The 16,914-nt window shown below is 43.5% G+C and overlaps 1 protein-coding gene across 1 annotated transcript in view; it reads right to left on the bottom strand.

Annotated features, from left to right (window-relative positions):
- The window catches only part of ADGRA1 (adhesion G protein-coupled receptor A1), a 305,321-nt gene extending 288,632 nt beyond the window's left edge, over positions 1–16,689 (bottom strand). The window contains exon 1 of the mRNA XM_035137651.2: positions 16,063–16,689. Coding sequence (XP_034993542.2) covers positions 16,063–16,286 — 224 coding nt within the window. The 5' untranslated portion in view covers positions 16,287–16,689. The remainder of the gene's footprint in view (positions 1–16,062) is intronic.
- Positions 16,690–16,914: the final 225 nt, after the last annotated feature.

Here is a 16,914-nt window from a genome sequence, read left to right as displayed (position 1 = left end):
CTGCACTCCACTAAATATTCTTCTTAATATTTTATTATTCGGCCGTGACAACACTGGGGATGACGAGGGCTTGATATTTCCCTCACTGGTTTATGAAAGCTGAGTATAAGGAGGAAAGCAATTTTAAAAAAAAAAAAAAAAAGGTCTGTCTTCTCAAGGTCTCTTTTTGCTGCTTTTTTGCAAAGGAAGTTTGCCAAGCTGTTAACACCTAGAAGTTTTACATGTTTAAGATTCAGCACTTTTTAAAATACCAAGTTAAAAAGGTTTCCCTCAAGCAAAAAAAAAAACCCTTCTGTGAAAGTAATATAAATGTACTAGTTGTTAATGAGCACAAACTCCATATTAAGTAAGCTATTTCTTTCAACAGAATTGTTCACACACACTCTGCAGTAACAGTGCAATGCTGAATGGTTAGGAGGCAATTTCTCTGTCTTGAGACTCCTTGAACTGTCAAAGCAAGGCAGCTCTGTTAGTAAGTTTCAAGCTGTAGCTTCACTTAAATCACCATGCCTTTAGGCAGCCTCGGGTTATGCTCTTTTCCCTTTACCTTCATGTTTAGTCATTGTCCTGTCCCAAATCCGAACTAGATGACAGGAATTTTAAAAGCCTAGCAATGTACGGATGGAGCACACCAGTTCTCAGGGTATCAGTAAACTTCCTACAGTAATTTCAGTAACCGGGTTTATCATTCAAAGGCAAAAAGGATCTAGCAAAAGGATCAAACATTGCAGAAGCAACGGAGGTCAATTTTGACCATCCACAGCCGCCTATTTTTGACTATTATGTCCAATACCTGATTCACAAATGTTTTGAAAGTTAAAATGTCTGCATGTTCTAGAGGGCGGGATAGTTTTTCTTTTTTCTTTTTTTTAAAAAAGAGAAATAGTACATAATAGAGAAAACACGTCACCACTTTCACCATCTATATTTATCATGGTTATGATAATCAATCATGGCAATGATCATCAGATATTTCCATGTCATGTGGTAGGAATGGAATCTTGAGCTGTCGATTTTCTCTTAGGTGGGAAAGAATGTAGTATGTAGTATAAACACCAACAACTGGGAAACACTGGCCTGTGAGCGCCCCAGTTGGAGAACAGCCTTTACCAAAGGTGTCATGGGCTTTGAAGACACTCAAATTCAGTGTCAGGGGGACCCCCTACAGGAAGCCCCCCCGGAATGAGGAAGGGAGTGGAATGGAGAGATGGCTCAGTGAGGTGTCTGAGCCCTGGCAACGCTATGGGGAACATGTTACCGGTAGGTTTTTCCTTTAAGACTGATGTGGTCAATGGTGCTACACAGAGATGTGTGTTTGCAACCTTGTTCTGAATGATAGCACACCTGTGAGCTTTTGCCAATTTGAATAATTGAAGGTAGAGTTTGCTCACTGTAATGTGATTGGGTAATTGACTATTTTGAATTCTGTATTTAAGCTACCCAAATGGTTCATGGGTGGTGGTGGTGATGGATTGTGAAATGAGAGGAATGGAGTAGAGGAGTGTGTTGTATATAATTGTAAATAAAAACAAGCAAAGATACTGAAGACGACTTTGTTATTTCGTCGACCCTGCCGCTGTTGCCACTCGGTTGGTGCGTATTTTGGGCAAAATACGCACCAACCGAGTGGCAACAGAACAGAGCATGCAGGAGGGGCTCTGGTCGAGGGTCAGGGGATGAGGGGCTCAGCGAGACGTCGGAGCCCAGGCACCGCCCTAGCCAGCAAGAGGGGAAACCTCTCTTTCTGGCGCCCGAATTGAGGTGCGTGCCCACACGTAGGGCGAAGGGGCAGCATTTTGGGGTCCCCAGGCTTTTATGTTGGCCGAAAACCAGATGGAAACCATTGCCGGGTTCTGAATCTGACTAGGCGGTCATGTTTTCTGCTATCTCTGCACTGTAAATAGTATGCACAATAAAACTCTTAAAGAAAGCGCGGACTGGAGCGTCTTTACTCGAGAGTAGCCGCAACAACCCCCCTGACACTCAGGAAAGGGAGAAACGTGCTAAGAGGAAGGCACACTTGGCAACCCCTCACCATGATCAACTCCCACCCGGAAACCTATGTCCCCACTGTGGAAGGATGTGTGGATCCACAACTGGCCTCCACAGTCACTTACAGACTCACTGCTAAAACTTTGTTCATGGAAGATGATTTTACTCAGCTACTAGTGATTGCCGAAGAAGAAGAAGAAGAAGAAGAAGAAGAAGGGGGGGAATAGGTCCAGAATTCAAAATTTGCTTTCCTACCTAACTTTTCTCCCAAAAATGACACTAAAAAATAATGTATAAAATGCTCAGTCGGCTAACAATTTCATTCATGCCAATAAATTCAGAGTTTCACTAAGACATTGAAGGCATCTAACATAGAACAGACCACAAGGATCATCTAGTCCAACTCCCTGCAATGCAGGAATCTTTCACCCAACATGGGACTTGAACCCACAACCCTGAAGATTAGGAGTTTTGTGCTCTACCAAGTGAGTTATCCTCATTTGTAAGCCACTCTGGTGTTACAATGTCTGAAATACCATTACAGAAAATAAACATTCCTAATACAATACATTTCTCTAAGTTGTTGCCATCTAATATGACTTGAAAGTAAGGGTTTCAGTCCAACAAAGTATTCATTTGTTTTAAAGGCTGTTGCTGACAGCTGTATAATGTCAAGGGCAGTGGTCACTCATTCAGTGTACACAGGATACTGAACTCCCACCTTTGGGGCAATGAAGCAGGAGTCAATTTAGAAAAAACCCACTCATATTGCTTGAGTATGACTGAGTATGACAACACAACACTTTAAATTTCAGTGAAGGGCCTAGTGCCATCCTACTATTCTTCTAGTTCAGGGATAGCCAACAGAGCGCTCTCCAGAAGTTGGACTGTAACAGCCCTAGCCAACATTAAGGATGGTGGGAGTTGTAGTCAAATGATATCCTGAGGGCAACATGTTGACCACCCTTGTTCTAGGCAGACTAATTCTGTGTACCAGACACCCACAGCCTTCGTGGGGACTGCGACAAGAAGCTATCACATTCAGTATAATGACAAAACTTTAAAACCATGATCACAATCAAGGTACATAGCACTAATGGCACTTTTCCTTCTCCCATCCCAGTGCAGCACTACGATTTTAAACCAGTGTCAGAAGAAGCTGCTTCCTGGACAAACCTTTAACAAGATAGTGACCAAGATGTAAACTGAACAGCCAAAGGCCAGAACAAAGGCTTTCAAAACCTCCAATCAGCAATGCAATGCCATAAGATCAGGGCTATATAGCTGAATTCAGAGAGCTGAAAATTTTGAAGGATGGCTGGTATGGTCTTTCTTGGATCACTTGGTGTTTCAGCGCAAGTGATGCAGGTTCACCTTTAAATTAAAACTGAAGTGAATTTCTCCTCCACGCCTACTTGCCACTTAGATGGGAAGCTTCTGCAAAGCTACAGTAACTGAAATGGGAGCAGAAAATTGGATTGCACAAGAATATATATATTTTTATAAGCAACTATGGGTTTTATGAGCAACTATGTCTAAGAAACATTTGGTATTTACATTATATGGTGAGCTTTCAAGGCAGAATCGGCATTATGAACTATATCAATGACCACCTCACTATACAAAGATACTTATTGTATAGTAATTCTACAATCTGTCCTTTTCTCCCTCCTCCCAGTAAAGCTGTCACTTGCCCTTTTGAATTAATCCATCATGCATATTAACTAGATCAAAACAAATATGGGGATGTGTCCTCTTAGTATCCTAGTTAAGAAGAAAGTTCAACACTGATTTAACTCCATCCTTCCTTCTCTACAGCTACTATAAGTGGGTCTAAAACCGTAATTAAATTCCTATGCATGATGAAGTGCAATTCATCATGATCCAAGGAATAACACTCCTTTCCTTGCTAATCACAGAGCAGGTTGAACAAGAGCATGCAGAACTCTTCTGAAAAGGCATAGGCTGCAACTGTATGTCCACTTTCCTGGGAGTAAGCCTCATGAAACTACAGTAATGCAATTTACACAGAATAGACATGCATTGCGGAGTGAGAACTTGAATTTGTCACCCTGCCTCCAAAGTTCAGATGAAGAAAGTTATTTATGCTCCAATTTTTTTCCCAATCTAATTTTAAATCAATACATTTATTCATTTACTGGTTTATTTATGAAAAAAAGTTTATTTTTAGTGACAACAGTACAACCATTTTAAACAGAACTTCCACATAGATATCGGACGTTCGACTGGAAGGCCATCACCGCCCTCCCGTTCCAGAAAATATATACTTCGATACACTATATTTATTTGGATTATATGTACACATGGGAATTATTCTAATTGACCCACAAGATCAAGCTCGTGACTGCTGTCTAATGTAGCAAAACATTGTGGCTTACTGTCTCAGATACTGTAAAGCATTCCTACAAATAAAAGAACACTTACAACAATAATGTAGTAATTTGCCAGATACTGTGGTTTCTGTCCCAGTCACTATTATTTCCTTACTCTTAGCTTTTGAAACCATGAAAAGTTCCATGCAGCTTTCATTAGATGTGTCAACAATATGCAGTGACACTTCAAAATTTGCAGAAGTGGACAGCAGAAAAGATAGACTCAGGATGTACTTATCAGGGTAAAATGATGTCCTTTCCTGCGAAGATTCTAAGTGGGGGGAAAGGAGCCAAGAACCAGCAGCTCCCCTAACTGCCTACAGCCCCAAATACCATAAACATGCTTCAAGAGTCTGCTGCTACTGCATTCTGGCAAAACAACTTGCTTTTGAATAGCTTTATAATAGTTTGCACATTGTCAAAGAGAAGTCAGCCAGGTGTTTTAAATCATTACCATCCTTTCCAGTGTGTCCCAGTGATTTAAAATATTGTTCCCAGTGTTCTAGATTAGTACTTAATTCACTCTCCTTTGCTATGCTATTTAAAACTTAGCAGATCAATAAAAACTGATGGTGATGCTTCATCCATAATATTCAATGGCTGGTATTTGACACACACACACACACACACACACACACACACACGAGAAAGAGAGGGGGGGGAATCAAAGAAATAAGAAAAAAACTAGACTTCAGTTTTGAATATTCATCATTTGAGTGCTCACTTGAAACCTTATTTTATGAGCCACTCATGCAATTTTCCACTCACCCTTCTTGATAGAAGTAGCCACTGCCTCTTGGTAAATAGAGGACCACTAAATTCATTGCACCTATCCCTCCCAAGCTACTGGCCTGTTCTCCACTCTTGCAAAAGCTTCATCCCACGTTCCTTCCCCATCCCAGCCAATGCTGCCACTACTCTAGTGAGAAAGTGTGTGCACAGTGGGGGAACTCTTGCTCACTTCCTCTACATGGTGCATTTCATACAAGTTCCTGCTACACTACAGTTATCATGTCATCACACATGCAATCAATCAAGCCATGATTGGAAAGAGATTTCCAATTGACAGATAATCCTGGGTGTTGAGTGGGGGGAAACAATAAGCAGGGGGAAATGCAATCTAAAATCAAAAGGTATGAAACACACAAATGAAAATATAGCAATATGGCATCAGATACCAAAACTCACATTCAGCCATTTCCCAAGCCTGGATGCCACAAAAATGTGTATAATGTAAGAGCCAAGTACACGTCTGGGGGATGAATCTCAGAACTTGGGAGGCCACCTACCGTAAAGGCTAACACCCCCTTGAACCTCCAGGGGCAGCAGAACTGCTAGCAGAGCACACTGCAACAATCCAGGCAGTAGGCCTGGGCGATATATCGCCCAGCACCGGTATGAGGAGCAGACCACGATGTCAGGTTCACTCAGTGGTGTATCACTGATGAAACCGCCACCACTCCTAAGTCCCTCTACTAGCAGCATGTGCTGGAGGGAGATACAGCTTGTTCCTCCCTCTGCATCTTTAAACTGCTCAACTAAGGAGTGTGCAGCTGCCCTTGCATCAGTCAAGCAGTTGAAGGAGCCCCCTACCTGGCACTGGCTCCCACAAGCCGGTGGCGGGGTGGGAGCTCTGTGAAACTGCTCAGCTGAAGGGAACGTGGTTGCTGCTCCCTATAGCGAGCAGTTAAAGGAGCCCCATTGCTCCGCTCACTCGCATGCAAATGGTGAGAGCATAGGGGCTGTCTCCTCTGGGGGGGACCTACTCCCCCCCCAGCTGAGCAGCACAAACAAGCTGCATTGTCCAAGCCCATGAGCCTAGGTGAAATGACCTCAGCTCTTGCGGTGAGAGCTGGGGCAGTTTCACCCAGTGTCTCACGGGCAGAGGCCAATGCATCCTTTTCCCCCCAACATTGTGGTATATTACCAAACTGCAATGTTTGGCTGGTGATACACTGCAGTGTTGAAAAGCTGATATCGCCCAGCCCTACCAGACAGGAGATGCCCAGAGCACTGATTCTGGAACAGCTATCAGAGCTCTTTTCAATAATTCATCAGGAGATGATGGGAGCTTGGATCACAGTTGTCAAGTCTTCTCACTCCAAGAAGGGCCCTAGAGCTGGTGAAGGAGCACCCACAAGCTATGTACCTGTCCTTTCTAGAAGGGCAACCCCACCCAAGACAGGCTGCCTCTCCACATCTCGGACACAAGAACTTAGCACACACACCACCACCATCTTGTTGGGATTCACTCTCAATGTATTGGCCCTCATTCTGCCCATTACCATCTTCAAGCATCAGTCAAGGACCTGAACAGTTTCTTCCAATGCAGCTGGAACTATGAGACAGAGCTGGGTATCATCAGTGTACCAATGACACCTCACTCTCCAAATACAGTATCATGATGACAGTTCCCAGCGATTTCAAGTAAATGCTGAACAGGATGGCTTATAAAATGGAGCCGTGTGGGGCACCACAGATCCTTTCCCATGGTGCAAAAAATTGCCCCTACTATTGACACCAGTTGGAATGAGCTAAACCACCACTGTGTGATGCTTTTCACACACAACCTACAGAGTTGGTCCAGAAGAATACAGTAGTTAACTGTATCAAAAGCCATGGAGAGGTTGAGGAGAATCAACAGGAGTGCATTCCCCTGTCTCTCTTCCATCAATCAAACAGGGCAGCTTCAGTTCCATATTTGTGTTGGAAAACAAACTGAAATGGGTCCAGATAATATAGGTCTTCTCCCAATATTCCTGCAACTGGGCCATTTTCACTCTCTTGACAACCTTGCACAAGAAGGGGGATAACTGACAGGCGATAGCTATTTAACACTTCTGGATCCCAGGAGGCCCTATTAAAGAGGAGGGATATTGCCTCCTTTGGGAAAGATGGCACCTCCCACTATGAGGCATCAATTACCCTCTGAACCCCCCTCCACCTCTCTTTTGAGCCAGCACAGAAACCAAGTGGGATTACAGAGGCTTCTATCCCCAACATAGAAATGTGAGAGAGAAAACTTCTATTGCCTCCTCTATTAGCCCACAGCAGGCTAGTGAAAATACTGTATTTTATTTACAAGGCTGGTGTAAATGCCAACTTCACACTTTGCATACATATGCCCCAAAATAATGACATTCATTTTAATCTAATTAAGATGAAGATAAAATTGACAATAGAGAATAAAGCTCTTCTATAAGCAATGGGAGGCATTGTCCAAGCTTCCAGATTTCATATACGTACAAGAAAAAATTGTTCTCCCAGCTCACAATAGCTACATTTCCTGAGAAGTGGGAGAAGAATTCCTTGTTTTACATTGTTTGAACATATGTTTGTTGGCATGCTACATTTCCTGTGGTCCTATCATGGGATGGGAATAGCTGTATCTGGTGAAGGAGCTAAAGTGTCAATGACCCTTCGTCTTTATATTCTATCCTGGTTAGAGAGAGCAGGCAAGGCTCAGCAAAATGAAGGCAGCTGCAGATGCTTCAGGAAAGGAGAAGAGAAATGTGGGCTGCAACATAACAGTTCCATTAGGCAAGACGGAGCCTGATCAGCTATAGAAAGAACTATGAAGGTTCGTTAGAAATCCATGTTGTGAGCTGCAATCCAGCTATTAGGGCTAGAGAACAGAGCTCAGAGCCATAGCAGGAATGGCTCACTGAGACAATGAACAACTGCAGAGGACTCCAAACTAATAATACAGGAAGACTGTTAAATTAAGAAGTAAGTTCAGAAAGCATTAGAGCAATAAGAAAGGAGACACCAGAAAGATAGGGGAGATCAGATTTTTAGACAGACTGTTACACACATCACATTGTAAGCCTTCAGACATTCTGCTTTAATGAATTACAATTAGTTTAACCATTTGTAGAAGGTCCCTTTAAAAACTGGTATGCAAGCAAACCTGTGAAGTTAGAGACCACCATGCCTAGAAAACCTGGAGAGCCACTGCCATTCTATGTGCACAATACTGAGTTAGATGAATTTCAAGACAGGGAATAGGACCAGGACTTGTTCAACCAGCAGATTAGCTGGGATCAGAAATTTAAGGTGGCCTCAAGACAAAGTGCTGGGTGTTTATTTTTTTAAAAATGAATTACTATTCTGGACAACAACCATACAAGAAATATGTAAAATAACCAAGCAAGTATTAGAAATCACCCCAGAATTGGCCTTACTAAACATCTTCCAAGACAATAATGTCCACTTACACCACAAAGAACTCATAACCCACCTACTTTCAGCAACCAGAAACATCATCACCAGACACTGGAGAGACCTGTCAGAAGTAAGCATGGACCAATGGTACCAAACAGTATGGGAAACACCCTTACTAGAAAAACTAACCAATAAGCTCAAAATGACAAGGGGACAAACGGAAGAAGACACCTTTGCCCCAGTATGGCTCCCCTTCATCACACACACAGCCCAACAAGACAACGACAAAAATCGACCAACAGCATACAAATGAATATGGCTAACCTGATCCAAAACACCCACCCACCCTACTCACACATGAAAACAAAGACCACCACAGCTAATCACAAATGAACAACCACACTCTAGGTGAACCCCAACCTCTCTCAGCACCAAAGGAACACAAGCAAACAAAAGAGAACCTACACAAGCAATGCTGACATCAAACTCTACATATATTAAGGAAAATAGAAGCATCGTCACCCAACCTCTCCCCCCCCCGCCGTCTACCTCTCTTCCCCTCTTCTTCCCAGTGTCTCAACAAATGAAACTGATTTGTAAAAATGATAAATGGAAAAAATATGAGAGACATTGCACATACTTTTGTAAATCAAGAAACCTTTAATAAAAATACTACACACAAATTTTAAAAACAATGCCTGACATTGAGCACACTGCTCAATCCTAAGAACGTAAGGCAAGCCTGCTAAATCAGACCACTGGCCTCCTGTTCTCACTGTGCGGACCAGATGTCTGTGGGAAGCCTTCAAGCTAGCCATGAATACAACAGCACTCTGGCAACTTGCAATTCCCAGGAACTGCTGTCCAGCAGTATAATGCCTCTGACCATGGAGGTAGGACGTCTCCTCTTTCTCTGGGAATACATGAACTACAGTGGAAGCTCTGCATTATCAGACTCATGGTTTGCTTCACTCCAAGCAAGCCACAAGCAGAAGACAAGGTTTGTATTTTGCTTACCACTCCTAGTTTGAGAGACAAACAAGCACTCTCTGCAATTTTCTCAGGGAGATGAGAGGCGGGTGCAGCTGGGCACTTTGCACTGGAACAATGTTCAAAGTCTGTAATCCATTATTTGATTTGGACCAAAAATTTAAACCAAGTATAATTCAAGACATAAAATTTGGGTTTACAGCAATTTAACTGATCAAAAAGTCTCAGAAATATTCTATTACTTAAAGGTAAAGGTAAAGGTAAAGGGACCCCTGACCATTAGGTCCAGTCGTGACCGACTCTGGGGTTGCGCGCTCATCTCGCATTATTGGCCGAGGGAGCCGGCGTCTAGCTTCCAGGTCATGTGGCCAGCATGACAAAGCCACTTCTGGCAAACCAGAGCAGCACATGGAAACGCCGTTTACCTTCCCGCTGTAGCGGTTCCTATTTATCTACTTGCATTTTGACATGCTTTCGAACTGCTAGGTTGGCAGGAGCTGGGACCGAGCAACGGGAGCTCACCCCGTCACAGGGATTCGAACTGCTGACCTTCTGATCAGCAGGCCCTAGGCTCAGTGGTTTAACCCACAGAGCCACCTGGGTCCCACATTCTATTACTTACAGGAAATAAACTAGCAATCATTACACCTTGCACCAAAAGGTTTATGGTCTTAGTGGCAATGAACTCCAATAACGCTTTGCTAATGTGGGCTACCATATCAATGCATGATCCATAAAGCAAAGTTGTACCAGAGGGAAAGCAAATCTAGGCAACAAAAAAATTAAAGCCAAACATCAGCAAAACAAACAAACAAACCACGCACATAAAAAAAGAAAAAGCTATGACAGTAGTAAATATTTGAAACTTTCTGGAACTACTTTATATTCTGCATCTATTTTACAGTTACCATCAGTACCGGTATTGTTTTTAATATGGCTCTAGTCAAGGCCAGTCTAATCTCCCTGGGGCCTGGGATCTTCAGGGTGTTATTATTTGCAGACTTGAAGGTCCTCCGTGGGACATACCAGGAGAGGCAGACCCGTAGATACGAGGGTCCCAGCCCGTATAGGGCTTTAATAAACCATGGCTCATTTCTGACCATAGTTTACCATTACATGCAAACAGAGTCAATATCATGCACAAATATTCCCCAAGTATTCTGACATAAAGTTTAAACAAAGAAAAACTGTTTGTTTTAATTTAGTTGCTTGCTGGAACACTATATTCTTCTGAAGTGTCAAACACATGGTGCAAACATCCTAATTAGATACACTAATGACCTTCACCAGAAGACAATAAAATATTTTATAGCAATAACAGCTGACATCAGAATTTAATAAATGTTTGCTCTATTTTGTTAGAGTTGGTGGCCAAGGGGAAATCCAAGGGTCATCTCAATAACCAATCACTTAATAACCATGATTTGGAACCTGGCATAGTCATGCTTAGAGTAACTCTACTGAAATTCCATCATTTTCAATGGTCTACTCCAAGCATAACTAAATCTAGAGCCAACCTAATATATGGAATAAGAAACTAGCATATCAGAGGGAAACACTTTCCTCAAATACTTTTATAAAATAAAAAAATAAAACTGCTTTGAAAATCCATACTGCTAAAATTGCAGTTTCCATTTCTAAAGTCATGAATTATTAGGCAGAATGGCATGCATGGAGAATATTTTAAACAAAGTACCCTTTTAAACATCAATAAGGCAGAGCAGCTGCCTAATCGTCTCAGTTGGGTTCAACTGCCAGTGCACTTCCTTAATTTATGGGGTCTCACATTCATCAGCCCAGACAATCATAAGATGTACAGTTTCTCAAACCTGTTAATTCAAATCAAGGTTGCAAAGCTCTCTTGACACTCAAACACAAGATAATGGCCTACATTTGCAAACTATCTACCAGCAGTTATATGTTTAATCCTGCCATGTGCATTTGACTCAATTTAAAGGAGAAATTAAACCGTAAATTCCTTTCCCTCCAATACACCAGCTTTGTTAGCTGACTAAGCATATCCCATTGTATAATAGTTACGGAGTTTATTATTATTCGTGTGAGTAGTGGAATCTAGCACAATCTTAACCTTCATTTATCCTATATTTTGGAAAGTTGTTTGTCGGTTTGCTATGTCTTTGGACACCTCTTATGATATTGTCACCAAACTTTGCACGAAAGTTCCTGAGATCATGGAGCAGGTTGTCTTCTATTCTGAATCAAAATGGCAGGCTCGACCTTTCAAAACTGCACAGATTTTAACCACTGGTTTCAAAAGTGCCCTGAGCTTTTGTTTTCTTAGAACTCCCAAGTAATGCCAGGTACAAGACGGCTAGTAGATAAATAGTAAAAGGTAAAGGGATCCCTGAATTAGGTCCAGTCATGGACGATTCTGGGGTTGTGGCGCTCATCTCGCTTTACTGGCCGAGGGAGCCAGTGTACAGCTTCCAGGTCATGTGGCCAGCATGACTAAGCCACTTCTGGCGAACCAGAGCAGCGCATGGAAACACTGTTTACCTTCCCGCTGTAGCGGTACCTATTTATCTACTTGTACTTTGACATGCTTTTGAACTGCTAGGTTGGCAGGAGCAGGGACCAAGCAACGGGAGCTCATCCCATCGCGGGGATTCGAACCGCCGACCTTCTGATTGGCAAGCCCTAGGCTCTGTGGTTTAACCCACAGCGCCACCCGCGTCTCTCATAGATAAATCTCTCACTGTTCAAAACAAAATGGATCTTTCAACCACTTTCCAACTATTTGTTTGCCAGAGAACATATTATTCCTATGTGGCAGATAGACATCCCTTGCAATATCAGTAATATGGTAGAGCAGGCATCCCCTAACTGTGGCCCTCCAGATGTTTTGGCCTACAACTCCCATGATCCCTAGGTAAGAGGACCAGTGGTCAGGGATGATGGGAATTGTAGTCCAAAACATCTGGAGGGCCGAAGTTTGGGGATGCCTGTGGTAGAGGCACAGCTGCCAGTTCACCCATCTGAGTCTACTTATTTCCTGATGCAGCAGTTCTTATGCTTTGGCCAGTCAGCCTAGTTTTGCATGGAAATATCACCTAAGAAAAAAGAAAAGTTGATTTATTACAACAGTATTGAAGGTTTTTTTATTACTGGATAAAATGGTTTCTGCGCTTTTAAAAGGTGCTATTGCATCTTTTGGCCACACATTTATTTTGTTCACCCCTCTATTCTCAGTTTGTTAAAACAATCTGAGAAGTTATGTTCCATATGCTGCAGCTCCTTCTCTATGGGCCAATAAAACTGAATAGAAACAGACACTGTCTGCATGAAAATGCTCTTTCCCAGCTCTTCCATGCAGCTAGAAAAACATATCTATGGACACTAGTGTTTGAGCTTTTTATCACCAATTTCTGCAGCTGGCCAAATGTCACACAAGTGTAATTTAATTCACCATAAACACTTTCTCTGCAGAAAGTATTTGACACTTTCAATCAAACTGTCAACCACATGTTCAACAACTTAACAGGCATTTCCTTCCTTTCATTTACTCAGATTATTGTTTAAACTTCCATTTCATATCCCAATATTAGCTTTTAATTAATACTTTCAAAAGATATGTGAACGTTAAAAATGTTCACAAAATGTAAAGTAAACTGATTTAAAGGATCTAAAGGGATTTCTAAATGTGAAATACAATAAATGCATTTGTCATTTCCATGATGCAATGAATTTTTGAAAAATTTGGTGTTTTTATAGTACAAAAGATTGGATAAAGCGTCAGCAGGTGGACATTTACTATATATTTGTTTCCCTTTCATCCTAGGAGTTCAGTTGCCCCCCCCCAATCAACCAGCCCACTTTCTTTCTAATATAACATCCTATAGGGAACAGTATCAAAATTGTAAAATGTGTAGCATTCAATAGCTGGAAACAAAAAACATATACAAGTTTACTAGGTAAATATATGCCAGACGCTGTATTCCTAAGCATGTTTATACAGAAATAAGTTAAATTGAAACAAATGGCTGTCACTTGCAAATAAACACTGTTCAGAACTGGGATGCAAGAAATCTGACTCAATGCTTCCATGTCTTCAGAATACTGTAAAGCGAGAGTCTTTTCTTTATACAGTATGTGGTATTTTGTTTTCAGAAACTTGTTAACTGGTGGAGAAAGTTCACATGTAGCTCAACTGTATGCATATATACTCAGAAGTAAGACTTGTTGTGTTCAGTGAGATTTACTCCTAACTAGGTGTGCATAAGACCACAGCCCAATTTACTGAGAGTGTGTTTCACACTACACAAGCAAGCTGGAATGTTGTATTTTTGAGATAATAAAAACACAAAGATAATGCTAAATCATACAGTTTTATGGTGTCGTGTAGAAAATTTCAGAAGGGTTGCAGACAGTTCCAAATGCAGTTGGCACATCTGTACCTTAATGAGGAAGAGGTTCCCAGATGAAAAGTAAGAACAGTGTAATATTCAACAGCTTTCACAAAAAGTTGTGTACCAGAACACAGAGTACAGCTGTACATTTCCAAGCACAAGCTCCACAGATGTTGCAAATTATTATCTTTTCCAGTTCCCTCTCTAAAAAGTGCTGAATTTAAGAGAAAAGTCCAGCAAGGGCTGGAAATGTTCACAGCATGAATAGTCAACAAATAGATTTGGTAGTACAGGATGAGTTGCCAGAAGGTATGATTTAGGGAGCAAAGTCAGACAATTTGGAACACTTGGGCCTACTATTAGTAAAGTACATTAGCCTGTTTTTACAGTTCATTCAACAAACCAGTTGAGATTTTTTTAAAAAAAACAGCAACAACAAACTGTTCTTCCTGCAGTCCTAAACACATTTACCTTGAAGTAACTTCCACTAAACTTGATAGAGTTACATAGATATACAATAGCACTGTATGCACCCCTAAACCCTACTTAAGTTGGGATACATTATCTTAAAGTCTAACACTTTAGGCTTAATTGGGCTTTGGGTCAAACTTTAAGTATAGGCTTTATGTCAATAAGACTACAGTGAGATTTAAATCTAAGTACTTCAGTTTAGCTGTGAAGTGGATCACCCTGTTAATTTACAGCCCCAATCCATATTTTCTTAGATGTCAAGTTCCAGTGATTTCAGTGAGAAACTTCCAAGTAAATACACTTATGAATGCAGGCTTATGTTCAGTTTTCGTTTATGCAACAGGCACAAATAGCTAGAAGGGTACTTTAACATATCAAAGAAGTTGCTGTGTCAAAAAGAGCGGGGGGGGGGGACTTCTGGCAAGCTCCAAACAGTTAAAGTGGGCATCTAAAAATATGGACAGTGTATCTCATTTCTCAAATCCAGTTAAGGGAAGGCCATCAATTTCAGTAAACAGCCCTTATTATGCAGGGCATTTTTGTCTGTTATCCTTAGGGTCTGAAATTATCCACTGTCAGATTTAAAGATGCCTCAGTTGATATAATATGCATTGTGGAAGTATTATTTGCAAAACCACTGGGCAAGGCAGTGTGCAATTTAGTTCGCAGTACATAGCGCTCCCCCAAAAGCAAGCAAAAAGCGACCAAGAGTTTCCAGAAAGGGAAGCGAATTCAAACTCCTACCGGTAGTAGACCAGGAATTAGAAATGCAGACGAGCCTAAAGTTCAAAAATCACCATCTGACCTGAGCCCTCCATAGTAATTTGCATTTATGAAAGATGCACCAGGCTGTTATTCATTCCTCTCTTCCTCCACACCACAACATACCTGGAGTTCCCTTCTGGCAAACTTCTATTACCAGTATAAGGAGGCAGAAGACACAGGTCATTTAAGGGCACACTATGCAAACTATTAGCTTGGCATCTCTTTGCTAGGTGAGATTGTCATTTGTCAAGTGAGAAGGAAGCATCAAGTTTTCCTGTGACCCTGAGAAAACGAAGATCCTTACTTTGGAATTTTGAGGTGTTATTGGGAAAGACAAAATCCCAGATCTTTCAGGAGTGCCTCCCGGTTGCCACCCTCCCCCAATTTTACAGACACATAATTTCCATTAAGTATGTCCATTCTGCAGAGAAGTGTGTGTACAACAGCAGGTCCACCTCAGTTCTAGGGAAGCTCTTGCGTCGCTTGCTCGAGTCCCCGTCCCTGCAGCCCGCTTCGCCCGAGGCAGCCCCCTTTGACAGCTGGATTTCCTTTCAACCACACCGCCACCCCTCGTCACTCCTGCATGCCTGAAAGCGCAGCACGCCTTCATCGTGCCGAATGCCAACGGCGTCCCTTTGGAAATCAACGGGACCTAACCCAAACATGGGAGGGAGGGAGGGAAGGAGGGAGGGGGGTCCTCAAAAGCGCCCCTTCCCTACGCCCAATGTAGCCACAAGAACGCTCCACTGAAGGGGCAACACAGTGAGCATCCTGAAGCTCCATCTGACAACCTGTAAAACAAAAACAGGCGTGTCTCTGAGCATGTGCAAAGTCTCCCTCCCGCACCCTCCGGGCAGATTAGAGACCCGACCCTTAGGAGCCCTCCGAGATCGCGCTCGCTCGCTTGCTTCTTTACTCACAGGGACACGGTACGGTTGGGCAACAAGGCAGGCTGCAAAGTTTCCACCAACTCGCCTCCGCTGCAGACAACTTTGATGCGGACGGTCTGTCGGCCGGGTCCCTTGGAGCGCTCGGCGGTGCACAGGCAGCTGTCCACGACGAGGTCCGGGCAGTTGCGGTTGGCCGCCGACAGCCCTGCCACGGCGGCCGCCACCAGGCAGAGGCAGCAGCACAGCCCTTGCATGGCGAGGGGGGCGGGCGGCGGCAGCGGCAGCTCCGGCGGCGCCTCGGCTGCTCTCCTGCGCTTGGGTGGCTGCAGAGGGAAAGGAGGAGGAGGAGGAGGCGGCGGCAGCTGCTGTGGCTGCTGCTGAGGCGCTCATGGCATGGTCGGCGCGCCGTCGGCACAGGGGGCTCGCTGCCCACCACCACGCCTCCTCCGCCCTCTCGCAGTGGGGCATAGGCGGGGAGGCGACTCCTTGGCCGGGCAGCGCCGCGGGGCGGACCTCAGCACCGCCGCCGCCGCCAGAAACTTGGCTCTCCCCCTCTTCGCCACGCCGCCCGCCTCTCGGCTCCTCGCCGGAATAATGCCTCTCTCTCTCCCTCACTCAAAAGTGTCGCTGAGGTGGAGGGAAAAGGTTGGCCGCGCCTCCTCCTCCTCCTCGGCCGGGGACATCCCGCCAGGAGGGGGCAGCAATGGCGTCAGGGCGCGGCGACCCGCCCCGGCGAGGCGGCGGAGAGAAAAGGGCTGCGGCCAGCCCGCGTTCTTCGCGCCCTGAGCAAGAAGTCCCGAGTTGCCGAGAGGCAGGCACACCTGTGGGAAGGGACACCTGTTTTTGGAACAGGGCGAGCACGAGGGATGGCGACTCACGGTG

The sequence above is a fragment of the Zootoca vivipara genome, chromosome 5, assembly GCF_963506605.1.
Source record: "Zootoca vivipara chromosome 5, rZooViv1.1, whole genome shotgun sequence".
NCBI lineage: Eukaryota > Metazoa > Chordata > Lepidosauria > Squamata > Lacertidae > Zootoca > Zootoca vivipara.
The sequence above is the reverse complement of the archived record's forward strand: the minus strand, read 5'-3'. Positions and strand labels throughout refer to the sequence as shown.